At 48.5% G+C, this 12,945-nt stretch overlaps 1 protein-coding gene across 2 annotated transcripts in view; it reads left to right on the top strand.

Annotated features, from left to right (window-relative positions):
- The window catches only part of GAB2 (GRB2 associated binding protein 2), a 174,752-nt gene that overhangs the window by 156,451 nt on the left and 5,356 nt on the right, over positions 1-12,945 (top strand). For both annotated transcript variants that reach the window (XM_027083506.1, XM_027083507.1), the window contains exons 4-8: positions 6,945-7,537; positions 8,338-8,432; positions 9,470-9,734; positions 11,200-11,290; positions 11,576-11,678. In XM_027083506.1, the coding sequence (XP_026939307.1) occupies positions 6,945-7,537; positions 8,338-8,432; positions 9,470-9,734; positions 11,200-11,290; positions 11,576-11,678 (1,147 nt within the window). The remainder of the gene's footprint in view (positions 1-6,944; positions 7,538-8,337; positions 8,433-9,469; positions 9,735-11,199; positions 11,291-11,575; positions 11,679-12,945) is intronic.

The following is a 12,945-nucleotide window of genomic DNA, read 5'->3' as shown; positions in this document are numbered from 1 at the left end:
GTTTCCCTGTGTTATACAGTAGGTCCTGGTTGCCTATTTTAAATATAGAGTGTGTACATGTCACACAAACTCCCAGTCTGTCTTTCCCCCAACCCTTCCCCACCAGTGACCATAAATTCATTCTCTAAGCCTGTGAGTCTGTTTCTGTTTCATAAATAAGTTCATTTGTATCATTTTTTTTTAGATTACACATATAAGCAATATCATATGATACTTTTCTTTCTCTGTCTGAGTTACTTCACTCAGTATGACAATCTCTAGGTCCATCCATGTTACTGCAAATGGCATTATTTCATTCTTTTTAATGGCTGAGTAATATTCCATTGTATATATGTGCCACATCTTCTTTATCCATTCATCTGTCAATGGACATTTAGGTTACTTCAATGTCTTGGCTGTTGTAAACAGTGCTGCAGTGAACATTGGGGTGCATGCAATGTCTTTTTCTGTCCATCTCCCAGAGTAATGGAAATAAAAATAAAAAACAAATGGGACCTAATTAAACTCAAAAGCTTTTGCACAGCAAAGGGAACCATAAACAAAACATATAGGAATTTTTTTTAAAACCTTTACTTCATATCACACTACTCAAAAGTTAACTCAAAAGTATCAGAGACCTAAATGTAAAGTCTAACACTGTGAAACTTATAGAAGAAAACATCTCTGTGATCTTGGGGTAAACAAAGATTTTTATATAGGATTTAAAAAGCAGGCATCATAAAAGAAAAAAATGATAAAGTAGTTGTTATCAAAGTTAAAACTTGCTCTTCAAAAGATCCCATTAAGAAAACCAAATGGCAAGTCACCAAATGTGAGAAAATATTCAAAACACATATCTGACAAAGGAGTTATTTGTAGAATATATAAAGAGCTATTACAAGTCAGTGAGAAGACACGCAACCAATTTTTGTTTTAAATGGGCGAAAGATTGGAACAGACACTTCACAAAAAAAAAATAGATATAAGAATGACCAATAAGCTCACGAAAAGATGCTGAAACATCATGGAAATGCAAATTAAAACCTCAGTGAGGTTTTGCTTCGTCTCCCCTGGAATGGCGAAAACAAAAAAGACTAGCAATGCCAAGTGCTGGCAAAGTACGTGGATGGGCTTTATCCATGCACTGCTTCTGACATTCACATTACACACTAGGTACTCTGGAAAGAGGAATAATGCTTTACAGTTTACAGCGCTCTTTTATGTTAGTTACCTCATTTGATCTCCAAAATGATCTTAGAGGGTTACTTTTGAGTAGGGACTTTGAGAGAGAACCAGCTCCTTCATCTCTGCCTAGCATAGACATAAATATGCCTGATGATTGTAGTGAAATAGTATTTACTGAGGCCAATAATACCAGCCTTCTCTCTCTCCCCTTCTACATTCATGAGGGATCCTGATAGAGTTACAACAAATGAAACATCTTAGAGATAAAACCATGACTTTTTTATTATTACTCTTACTATACTACTAGCCACTAATATTTCTTCAAGTACCAGATAGTATGTATTCTGGTTAAAATGACTTCAGTCCTCAAACTCCAGCTCTTCCACTAAGCTAAAATAACTAATAATTCAGAATAGTAACTATTGCCAATGGAAGGAGTTTTGAATGACACTGTCAAGACAAGCAGAATCTTTTTTGTTTTTGAAAACAAAGTCGTTTCACTAGATTCATTTTGGCCCTCTAGCTAGATTCTAGCCAATCTCTGTCTTCTTATTTCAAGGGGGCTGTTAAACCTGTAACATGTGATGTGTGGTGGTGTGTGGTGGGTCACATGCCCTGGAAAGCCATAATTCTGTTGAGGGTTGAGGAAAGTGAAATTTCAAGTAACGAAGTTCCAGAATGAAAGCATCACTGACCCTGCAGCAAGCACTATTCTACAGAAAGATAGGGGGTAAAAAGTAAAATCAGAAATGTCCATGGAGAACTTACCTGTGATTAATCATTTCTAAGGCTCATTCTCCCAGTGGCTTTGAATGACCAAAGGCAGAATATACAGCTTGTACCTTCATTTAATTTCACAAATACAGCTTCTCTCTGTAACCACAGAGAGAAGGCAGGCTCAATGTTGCAGCCAGAAGAGTTTGAGATACAAAGATCACCTCACCTCTTAGAGATTGTGGGACAGAATTTTCTGAGTTTTCTTCCCTCACAGGAAGGATCCATTTGGAATGAGTCAGATCCAGAAGGATGGTCCAAATGACCTCTTAGGATTGCCAGTGACAGGTACAGAACTCTAAATGGTGGCTAATTTACTTACAAGCATTCAACTATACTCCAATTTAAAAAAATAGCAGAAAAAAAATTAAATTGGCCCTTTATTGTTATAAGGTACTTGGCATCTTGTAGAGTGGAAGGAGTGAAGTTGTGGTGTAGTATGTTACCATAACATGAGAAAATGTACAAAAGAACAAGTGCAAAATAAAGAGGCTGGGAAAAACTAGGAAAGCATTCCTAACAGCCAAGAGAGAGGTTTGGGTTGATATTAAAACCAAAGCATGTACAAGTGGTGGTGTGATAGCCCCATCCACCTGGGGCTCTGGGAGCAGCTGGGAGCCAGGAATGGAAAGGAAAAGCTGCTGGGCTTGGGGGAGCATTTTCTCCCAAACTTCTCTCTGCCCCCAGGGAGCTCCCCTATACACCTGTGTTCGAGTATCTTCTGGCACCATGTCTGCCATGTATCGTTTCTCCTCACCGGATGTGTGAGGGTAATACCTGTCCCTCAGAACTGTCAGGAGGATTAAAAGCTACATCACATGTGATGTGCCTGGCACAGTACTGGGCTCCTTTTATGAGGCCTCTGTCAGCCCTGAGCCCTGGAAGAGAAACCTTTCTCCAAATCCACTGCTTCCAGGTATCTGTCCCAGAAAAGCAACTCAGCACATCATGGTGGCACAGGCCTCAGTAAAGGCCTGCATGAAAGCAGTAAAGGCCGCAGGACTTCTAAGTGCTCAGAATTCCCCCTCTTGATTCTTGTCCAAAGGGAGCGCACTGTAGCGGTGTGGGTTTTGGGCAGGGAGTCCAGGGACCTGGGTGCTGGAACCAGTTCTGCTACCGTCCAAGTGTATACCTTTGGGCAAGTTTGTTTCCCTTGTTCAACTCCTTTCACCTGATTCTTGAAGTAATGGTCAGTCCCCCTCAGTGCATCGGTATCATCTACCACATGCCAGGAACTATGCCAGGGGACAGGATATGGTGCCCTGCCTTCTAGAAGCACAGGGTCGGGTAGGAGTGGAAAGACACAGACCCAGATAAATTTCACACAAGATGAGTGTTGTGATGGAAGCAGAGTGCTGTGGGAGCAAAGGAGGAGTGGTGAGTAAAGTGACAAGGAGACTTAGAGGACCTAAAACACCATCGTGGAGCAAAAAGGCTTCTCTGGCGCTTTGTGTAAGATTTTGGCGCATCAGGGAAACATTCCAGAGAAAGGTAAATTATGCAAGCCCAGGGCTGGAGCTCAGGGAGTGTGTTGAGGGATGAGCGAGTAGTTCTGTGACTGGAGAGGAGATGCCACGACAGCGGGAAGTTGGGACATGAGCTCATGTGTTCTGAAGAGGAGGGCTTTCACTCTTCTGCTCCAGAGGGTTCAGGCCAAGCTCAGGAAAGGGCACAGCAGCACCAACGCTTTTCTTTCTTTCTTTCTTTCTTTATACATTCATTTGCTTATTTATTCAACAGACATTTATTCACTGTTTACTATGTGACAAGCACTGATCCCGGTGCAGATGAGAGAAATGAATAAGACACAGTTTCTTCTTTCCTCAAGGAAATCACAGTCTGATGGAGGAGATAAGTAACAATGGTGCGTAACACAGATAACAATGGCTGCCTGCTCCAGGAACAGAGTCGAGCAAGTGATGGCTTGTGCTGGGAGGTAGAGGATGTAAGAAACAGCTTCAGAAGATGTGCCACTTGAGCCGAGTATGAGCTCGCCAGCCTGGAGTAAGAGGCCTTCCAGACAGAGCAAACCACACAACAAGGCGCGGAGGCCTGACTGCCTGGGGCATGCGGGAACACCTGGGCAGTTGACTGAGTAGACCCTAGAGTGGGAAGGGGAACTGGGGAGGAGAGATTGGAGAGGTGAGTTGGCGTTGGAATATGACTCGGTCCTAAAGGCATTGAGGCAGTTTTGAAAATGGTTAAGCTGGGAAGTTAAGAAAGTCAATGTGAGCGGGATAAAGAGGATCAGAGAGGTCCTAGGCTGATGGGAGACGAGTTATTACCCCTTTCGTTATTGCAGAAGAAAATCAGGAGGACCTGAACTGGGGTGGATGCAGTAGGACCTGATGTGATTATTGAGTGAGAAATCATAAGGTAACTCCAGATTTCGGCTTGAGTGGCTGGTGCCTTTCCCAGACTGGAGAGTCAGGAGGAAGATGAGGAGTTCACTCTTGCATATGTTTAAGGTGACTGCAGTATACCTGCAATGTTCTCCCCACCCCTGCACCACCTTAAAATCTTTCAAGGACTCCCATTCTCATCAGCCCAGGCCTGGCCCCTCCACGGCCATCTCTCAGCCCCGCCTCCCAAGGCACTTGCTCCAGCCTGAGCAGCTTGCGTTTCCTTGAACTTGCCAGATTGTGTTCTACTTCTGTGTCCCTCTAACTGGAACACCTTTTCCCTTCTCTTGCCTTATGCCAGGCCAGTTGCCAGAGTCAGTTAGAGGTGACATCTTTGGAGAGGCCTCCCCTGACATTCTGTACCACCACCACCAGGGAGGGTTGGTATAAATCTGTCAACAGCCTCTTACTCACTGGCTTGATTATAAGATTTGCACGCAAAGGGACTTCCCTGGTGGCGCAATCGTTAAGGATCCGCCTGCCAATGCAGGGGACATGGGTTCGATCCCTGGTCCGGGAAGATCCCACATGCCGCGGAGCAACTAAGCCCGTGCGCCACAACTACTGAGCCTGCGCTCTAGAGCCCACACTCTAGAGCCCGCGAGCCACAACTACCGACTGCGTGCCTAGAGCCCGTGCTCCGCAACAAGAGAAGCCCACTGCAATGAGAAGCCCACGCACCGCAACAAAGAGTAGCCCCCGCTCGCCACAACTAGAGAAAAGCCCGCGCGCAGCAACAAAGACCCGATGCAGCCAAAAATAAATAAATTTATTTAAAAAAAAAAGATTTGCATGTATGTCAACTCCTCTACCACTGTGCCCCCTCCCCCAGGGCAGGAGGCTTCTCTGTATCCATTGTGCCCGGCCCAGGTGGAAAGTAGGACATCCATAAATGTTTTTTAAATGAACAAATCCAGATAGGGCATCCACCAGCATTGGAAATTCCAAAAGACAAAATGAAAGGCACCACAGACAAACGGACAGATGTGAACAACGTGAACACCTTATGTCTACCATTGGCTCCCTGGTCCTCTGCTTCAGGCACTTCGTTATCTAAAGGCTAGATGTTCAGTGATCTAGGCCATGCCTGTCGCCTTGGTTATGCGTGTGGAACGAAATAGGAAGGAGAGAGAATACGGAGGACCAGAGAGGAGGGCCGCGGAAGGTCTGGGGACTGAAATGGAAGTCCTAGCCGTCAAGGATGCAAGTTTACGCAAGAGAGAGCTTGGCTGCTGAGACACCTGTTGCCCTTCCTCTTTCTAAGCTGATGGGCCTTAGTTTCTATCGCCATCTGGTGGCCACATCCACAAATAACAAGCTCCCCATGAGCTGAGAGAGCTTATATAAGACGGAAGTTCCATGGATCGGCCTCGGTGGGTTAAGAGCTGCCCACCCCCCTTAGAGATAGCATGCAACTTTGTATGTATGTGAGGCTTGCCTTATTCTGGTGAGAAGTGCCGAGAGCTTTTAATCAGATTCTTAAAGAGGCATATAGCCTCCAAAAAGCTGAGAATCACCACTAAATGACAGTTCTAGAATAGTGATTCCTTTATTTCCCCCAAATGGAATCCTATGAAGAATCCTACTGTAAGAGAGAGAAAAGCAGACCTGAATCTCTACTTGCTCAGAACATCACCTTCTAATTTCCTAAGGCGCCTAAGCAGAACACAGAATCCAGTTTGGAAACCCGGCTAATAACCCGAAGGGTTGTGGAGTTTCAGAACCAGATGGACCCTTAAGAGCTATTGAGACACACCAGGTCCTGCCTTGGGGAAGGAGACTTGGTGAAGCCCACAGAGCATATCAGTGGTGGAAATGGAACCTGCACAAATCCCTTCGCCGCCCCCCCCCCCAGATCGTTTTACTTTTTAAATCTTATTTCCCCAAAACATGAATTTTTAAAAAGTAATAATCAAAACCTTTTCTGTCCCGAATATAGTTCCCAAACAGGAAAACATTTTTCCTGTAGAATTTTAGTCTTCTGGAAAGAGATATTTTCCCCTCTAAATGCCTCTCAATGAACCATAATATATGATAGAAAATAAAGCTATGGCTTACATTTGAATAGTTCTGTATAACTTAGAACAGTACATTAGCTGACTTGTTTTACAGTGGGAAAACTGAGACTCAGATAAAATGACTTGCTATTTTCTGATACCGACTTAAGGGTTCTTTCCACTATCTCACAGCCTTTGTATACGAATGCATATATTTTGTGGCACTGAAAACAATAAACAAGTGTGTGGTATAACTAGCTTGTTGATATATATTTGGGAAGGTAAGACCAACCTCTGCTAATCACAGCCATTTGGGAGTAGGGGAAGGGATAAAGGCTAACACTGAACATATACTTACTAGATACACTCGAGTCCAATTTCTAAGCAACCTTCAAAGCATGATTTTAATCACCATTTTTGCAGACGCATTTACTAAAGCTCAGAGAGAAAACGTGCCTTGCCCAGTTAACCCTCAGGCCTGCCAGCCTCCTCAGCCTGTGCGTTCCACACCACCTAGCTGCACAGGGTTTGAACAGGCCCGCTTGCCTCGCTGGCGGGCAGCCCTGGCCTCCTCTAACCCCCGCACCCCCTTCTTTCTGTCTCTTAGGAGCGCCAGCTTCTCTCAGGGCACCAGGGCCTCGTTTCTCATGAGGAGCGACACGGCCGTGCAAAAACTTGCCCAGGGCAACGGACACTGTGTCAACGGGGTCAGTGGTCAAGTCCATGGCTTCTACAGCCTCCCCAAGCCAAGCAGGCACAATACAGAATTCAGAGACAGTACCTACGACCTCCCCCGGAGCCTGGCCTCCCATGGCCACACCAAGGGCAGCCTCACAGGCTCTGAGACGGATCACGAGGACGTGTACACCTTCAAGACGCCCAGCAACACCCTGTGCCGCGAGTTTGGGGACCTCCTGGTGGACAATATGGATGTTCCGGCCACCCCACTCTCAGCCTACCAGATCCCTAGGACGTTCACACTGGACAGGAACCACAACACCATGGCAGTCGCCACTCCTGGGGACTCGGCCGCAGCCCCCCCACCCCGGCCCCCCAAGCCAAGTCAGGCAGAAACACCTCGATGGGGCAGCCCTCAGCAGAGGCCTCCAGCCGGTGACAGCAGCAGATCGGCCTCTGCCGCGGCGACCATCCCCAGGCGCAACACCCTCCCAGCCATGGACAACAGCCGACTTCACCGAGGTCAGTGTGAGCCCTTGCTGAGGCCGGGGGAAGGGAGGGAGCACAGGGGTTCTCCGTAGTGTGCTGGTTCTCGGTCATCCATGCCAAGGAGACTTAAGTCCCACCCAGGGGACCTGTGCTACCCACAGGTTTAGGCATCTTCCACCCAGACCTTTCCTAGTTTGTCCTCCAGCCCTGGAGGCTATTAGTAGATGCCACAATGGCAAGAGTTTAGCAGACCCTGCCTGAGAGAAGTTACTGTTCTACTAAGGAGGTAGAACATTCTTGGTTAACCACAGTACAACACATTATGGGTTTAGAGGTCCAAATCACGGTCTTTTATTCATTTATAAATCAAACCAAAGATTTCAAAAATAAATTTAGAAGCCTAGTCCAAACTGGAGCCAAACCTATGTGGACCAACAGACTTTTAAAATCAAATCTACAAAATATTTTCTAAGCCACATTTGAATCTCTGGTTAAAGTCTGAACGTCTGTCTGAAGTATTAAATTCTGTTGCTGATTTCCCACTGAGAGTATTCCAACTCTGCCTATAACCTCCTCTGTTTGATGAAAAAGTAGAATAATATTAATTCCTTTCATTTGGCGTCTGCTAACATTGGGGCTCCATCCAGAAGCCTGGGAGGAATTTGTGAGCTGAGGAGTGATATGATAGAAGCAATCCCTTATCATTAGGGGTTGAGAGCAGTATCTTCGGAGTATCAGTAAGACTCTGAGCCACACTGGTGAGGGTGTGGGGAAGTGTCAACACAGGGATTGACTCCAGTGAGTGCACATGGCTCTTCCTTCCTCTGTCGTAGCTTCTTCCTGCGAGTCCTACGACTACCCCCAGCGTGGTGGAGACAATGCGGGCCGGTCCACCGAGTCCGTGAGTGATGCAGTCAGCGCTTTTCTGGTGAGTGGGGTTTAGCCAGGGGTCCTTAAGTCAGCTCAGGTGGATTAAAGGTCACAGGCACGGAACTAAAAACACAGCCCCAAAGCATGATGGCATCTCCCTCTTAGGAGCCTGCCTGGCTTCTTGTCTCAGTTCAGAACCTGGGTTGAGTTTTTGGAAACTAAGAGGCAGGTATCCTGATCTAGAAGAAACGTGTGTACTTAGGTGCAGTAGCCTGTAAGGCTCATCACTGTGGGTAAGCAGGAAGCGTCCAGGATGCAGAGGACGCAGGCGCCGGGATGGCGGCTCTAAGGCAGCATCCTTGCCGTGAGGTCTCACCAGGCAGGGCTGGTGCTCAGAGTCAGGCTCAGTGGCAGAATTATGGTTTGCGTGCAGGACCCCAGGCTGCCCTGAGGAGGGGGCTGATGACAGTTCTCCGAGGTGTCGGGCCCAGCTAAGCCGACTAGGGCCTGGCTTCAGGCCCACTGGAAAGACTGTGAAATCAGGTAACTGAAGCAAAAGCAGCTTAGTTGTGTGTCTGGAAAGACAAGGCAGGAGTTAAAGGAAGGCTGTGGCCAGGGTGGCTGCATTGTACAGCCCCGTGGCAGCTCTGACTGCAGCCCGGCAGTCACACTGAAAGCTGGGTTGGGGAAGCACACCTGCCCCAGACCTCACCTGCCAGGGCCAAGGCTTCTCTTACGCTCCTTGCCCTGCCAGTGGCAGGTGCTGACCTGCCAGTGATGAGTCCGGACCTGAGGAAGAGGGAGGGTCCTGAACCAAAGCTCTGCTTGGTCAGGCATTCAAAACGCCTCGTGGATACTTTATACTAAAGATTTATCACAAGTTATAAGTAAGCTCCAAGGGATCATGGAAGCTGGAGGAGACCCACAGACCTCGTTTCTTCCTGTCTCCTCCTCTGCTTTCTTAGTTGTTTTTCCCAGGGTCCGCCTTATAGCTGCACAGTACACCCAACTCAGTCTTTCCTTGCCTTGTGTACAGATTCTCACCCCTTCTTGTTTCCTGTCACTAGTAACAGCAGTATGTATTTTCGCTCCTAGCCAGGGAAAACAGTGGTAGGCCGATCCGATAGCACCAATTCCGAAGACAACTACGTGCCTATGAATCCAGGCTCCTCCACCCTGCTGGCTTTGGAGCGAGCAGGTGACAATTCCCAGAGTGTCTACATCCCCATGAGCCCGGGGCCCCATCACTTTGACCCGCTTGGCTACCCCACCTCAGCCCTTCCTATGCACCGAGGCTCCAGCCGAGCGAGTGAGATCCAGCCACCCCCTGTCAACCGCAACCTCAAACCTGACCGGAAAGGTAAGTCCACTGTTTCCTCGTTCCACCTCTGGACAATGTTCAGGGACTGTTCGCATTCATTTAGGGATCAGGTGGATCCTAAATGTTCTTGCAAGGAAGTGGCAGCCTCTGGGGCCTAAACCAACCCAAACACACACACACACACACACACACTCTCTCTCTCTCTCTCTCTCTCTCACACACACACACTCTCACACACTCACACACACACACACTCTCACACACACACACTCTCACACACACACACACTCTCTCTCACACACACACTCACACACACACACACACACACACCCCAAATTCATCCCAGTGGTCTGGCACCCTAGGGACTGGCTCTTGAGGACCCTTGATGAGTAGAAAGAGTGCAGGAATCAGAAGGACAGGATGGATTCAGGTGCCAGCCCTGCTACCTGCTAACATGTGATTATAAACAAATCATCCTGTGTCTCTGTGCCTTATTTCTCATCTGTGAAATGGGAAGTGTAAAACGTACCTCCCAGAGACATTGAAGGACATAGATAATACATCTAAAAGTGCTTCATAATGTATGAGATGTAATTCAAGGATGAGGTATTTGTATTAGCTCTGGGGCTGGGCAAGGTAGAACTGACAGAGCAGTCCATGAAAAGATGCACTATGCTATAATTGAAAGGACTGAGCTTTCAAACCAGGTAGATGTGGGTTGGAATCCTCACCCAGCACTTCCTAGGTGTGTGACTTTGAGTAGATCCTGTAAATTCTCTGAACCTCTGTTTTCTTATCTGTGAAGTGGGGATAGTCATGCCTGCCTTCCGGGTTTGGTGAGGAGGAAAGCATCTAGGACATTGACTCTAGTGCATGGCAGGTGTTCAGTAAAGTTAGCTCTGTGCCCTCTGCATTTAGACCAGGAAGAAGCGCTGCAGTGCAAGTGTCAGGTCTGCCTCGACCTCATTCTGCAGGCCTGGATCAGTGGCAGGGATTCAGAGGGAGAAGTAGAGTCACTGGACAGACCTAAGCCCCCTTCGGGCTGGCCAACAGAGAATGCAGATCTCAGCATTTGGAGTGAAGCCTTCAGGACTTTGTGACGTTCACCTTCCTCCACTGAAGGCTCCACAGTCCTGGTGGGCAGGGGGCAGTCATGGTGGCCTTCTCTATGATGTTTCAAATATCATCTCTTGTCTTCATATGCAGTCACAAATCCACGGAAAACAGTCTGTTGTCACACCCTGTGTCCCCACTTCAGGTTCCGAAAGTATGATTACCATAGGTACGGTGCGAAGAATATAAAATTTGGCATCTGAAGACATGGCTTCAGGGCCTGTCAGCATGGGCAGAGATTGTGTAACCTTGCTGAGAGCTTCAGTCTCCCCCTGAACAACTGGGATGAATAGGAATGACTCATAAATGCACTTGTGTGTCACGTGTAAGTGTCTGTATGTGTGGCATTATCATCATTGGCTGATGACTCGACTTTCTGTTCCTGCTGCAGCAAAGCCAACACCACTTGACCTGAGAAACAATACTGTCATCGATGAGCTCCCCTTCAAGTCACCCATCACCAAGTCTTGGTCCAGGGCCATGTAAGTGTCTATTTGTGGACACGGGAACTTGGAACAGGGCCATCAGGTTGGTGAATGGAATGGGTCACTAGGCCGTGTGCCAGGAAGGCTCCGTCCTGCTGCTGATGGCTGTTGGTAGCTCAGGGCTTGGTTTTCTTCTTCTGTGAAGGGAGAAAAGTTGTCCCCGCTCTGTATCCGATCTTAGTCTGAAAATGGAGGGCAGAGGTCTGTCTGGGGGTGTGAGGGCCAGGGCCCGGCGGGAGGCTGGATGTGCCCCAGGGTTTACTCCCTGTCTTCTCCCCACAGCCACTCCTTCAACCCGGGATCCACCCAGTACTGCCGCCCCATCTCCACACAGAGCATCACCAGCACGGACTCGGGAGACAGCGAAGAGAACTACGTCCCTATGGTGAGTCCTCTGGGGTCCCCTGGAACCCACCTCTCACTCCTCCACTTCCCAGCTCACTAATTCACCCCGGCCTCAGGCCACCCACATTATTTGTGATTTAGTTTGCTGCTGCAAATCCGTCTTGAGCACATACGTGTCGAGCACTGTGGGGTCATCGTCAGAGGCAAGGAAGGCGCAGTCCCTGCCCTCAAGGAGGCTGCTCTCTTAAGGGGCAGAGAAGGCCTGCCTCTCTCACAACTGTAACACAGGTGGCATGGTCGGTGTCCCTGGACAGGCGGTGCTGCAGGGACGCACCCGCAGGATGGGCGATCACACCGGACTAGGGAAAGGGGAGGCGCTGAGGTGGAGTGGCCGTGCAGACAGGAACACGGAGAATGATGGTCATTAACTCTGGGCGAAGGTGGAGTGGGCAGGCGGGGAGGTTGGACTGGAGTCAGATCATGAAGGACCCCGAATGCTGTCTTGGGAAGTCTGCACTTGTGCTGGGGCAGGAGGGAGCCCCAGAAGAGTTAGCAGGCCAAGTGGTTAGCTGCTGTTTCAGAATAGTCATCAGGGGCCTGTAGAGAAGAACTAGAGCAGCCTTCAGAATTAACTTCCTTGTTCTATCCTGTTAAAATCTTTCAAAACTAAACGATCTCTTCATTTCCTTATCCCGTTGTTCCCATGACCATGAGGAGGTATGGGAGTATGTCTGTGGAGTGTGTGTTACCCCACTCAGCGGTGGGGAGGCACACGTGTGCATGACTCGGTGTGGTGAAGGCCCTCACAGAGGGAATAAACACAGGGTTCTGCCCCCTGAGATTCCCAGTGCAAAGGGAGTGGCTGCCCAGCACCTGGCAGTTGCTGCATAAATAGAACAAATCTACCAACCAGTAAAGCAGCCGAAAACAAAACAAAGCTTAGGACTGTTTATTGCATTTCTCATTAGAAGGTGTCTTCAGGAAAGTGCCAGACAAGTTGGTCTTGATGCCTGGATGAGACGGGACCATGGAGCGTGTCCGCTGAGGGACTGGGGCTTTGTGCCGCCTGGGGATGAGGCCCCTCTGCTGAGACCCCTGAGGAGCTGGGGCTGGAGGGACAGGCCGCTGCGGTGTGACAGCCCCGCTCCGGGCCCTGGGTGGGAGCCCAAGAGAAGCAGATCTGGTGCAACAGAAACCTTTCCAGGGTCCAGTGCGTAAAGGACATGTGCTCCCTTCTTGGGGCCAGCAAGCGGGGGCTGGTCTGTCCGGGAGATCACAGGTGAGACGCGGCCTGATGCCCTGGAAGG

This window comes from Aethalodelphis obliquidens, unplaced genomic scaffold (genome assembly GCF_003676395.1).
Source record: "Aethalodelphis obliquidens isolate GAN/ISIS:26980383/991018 unplaced genomic scaffold, ASM367639v1 scaffold50, whole genome shotgun sequence".
Lineage (NCBI taxonomy): Eukaryota > Metazoa > Chordata > Mammalia > Artiodactyla > Delphinidae > Aethalodelphis > Aethalodelphis obliquidens.
This window is presented reverse-complemented; position numbering and strand designations above follow the sequence as displayed.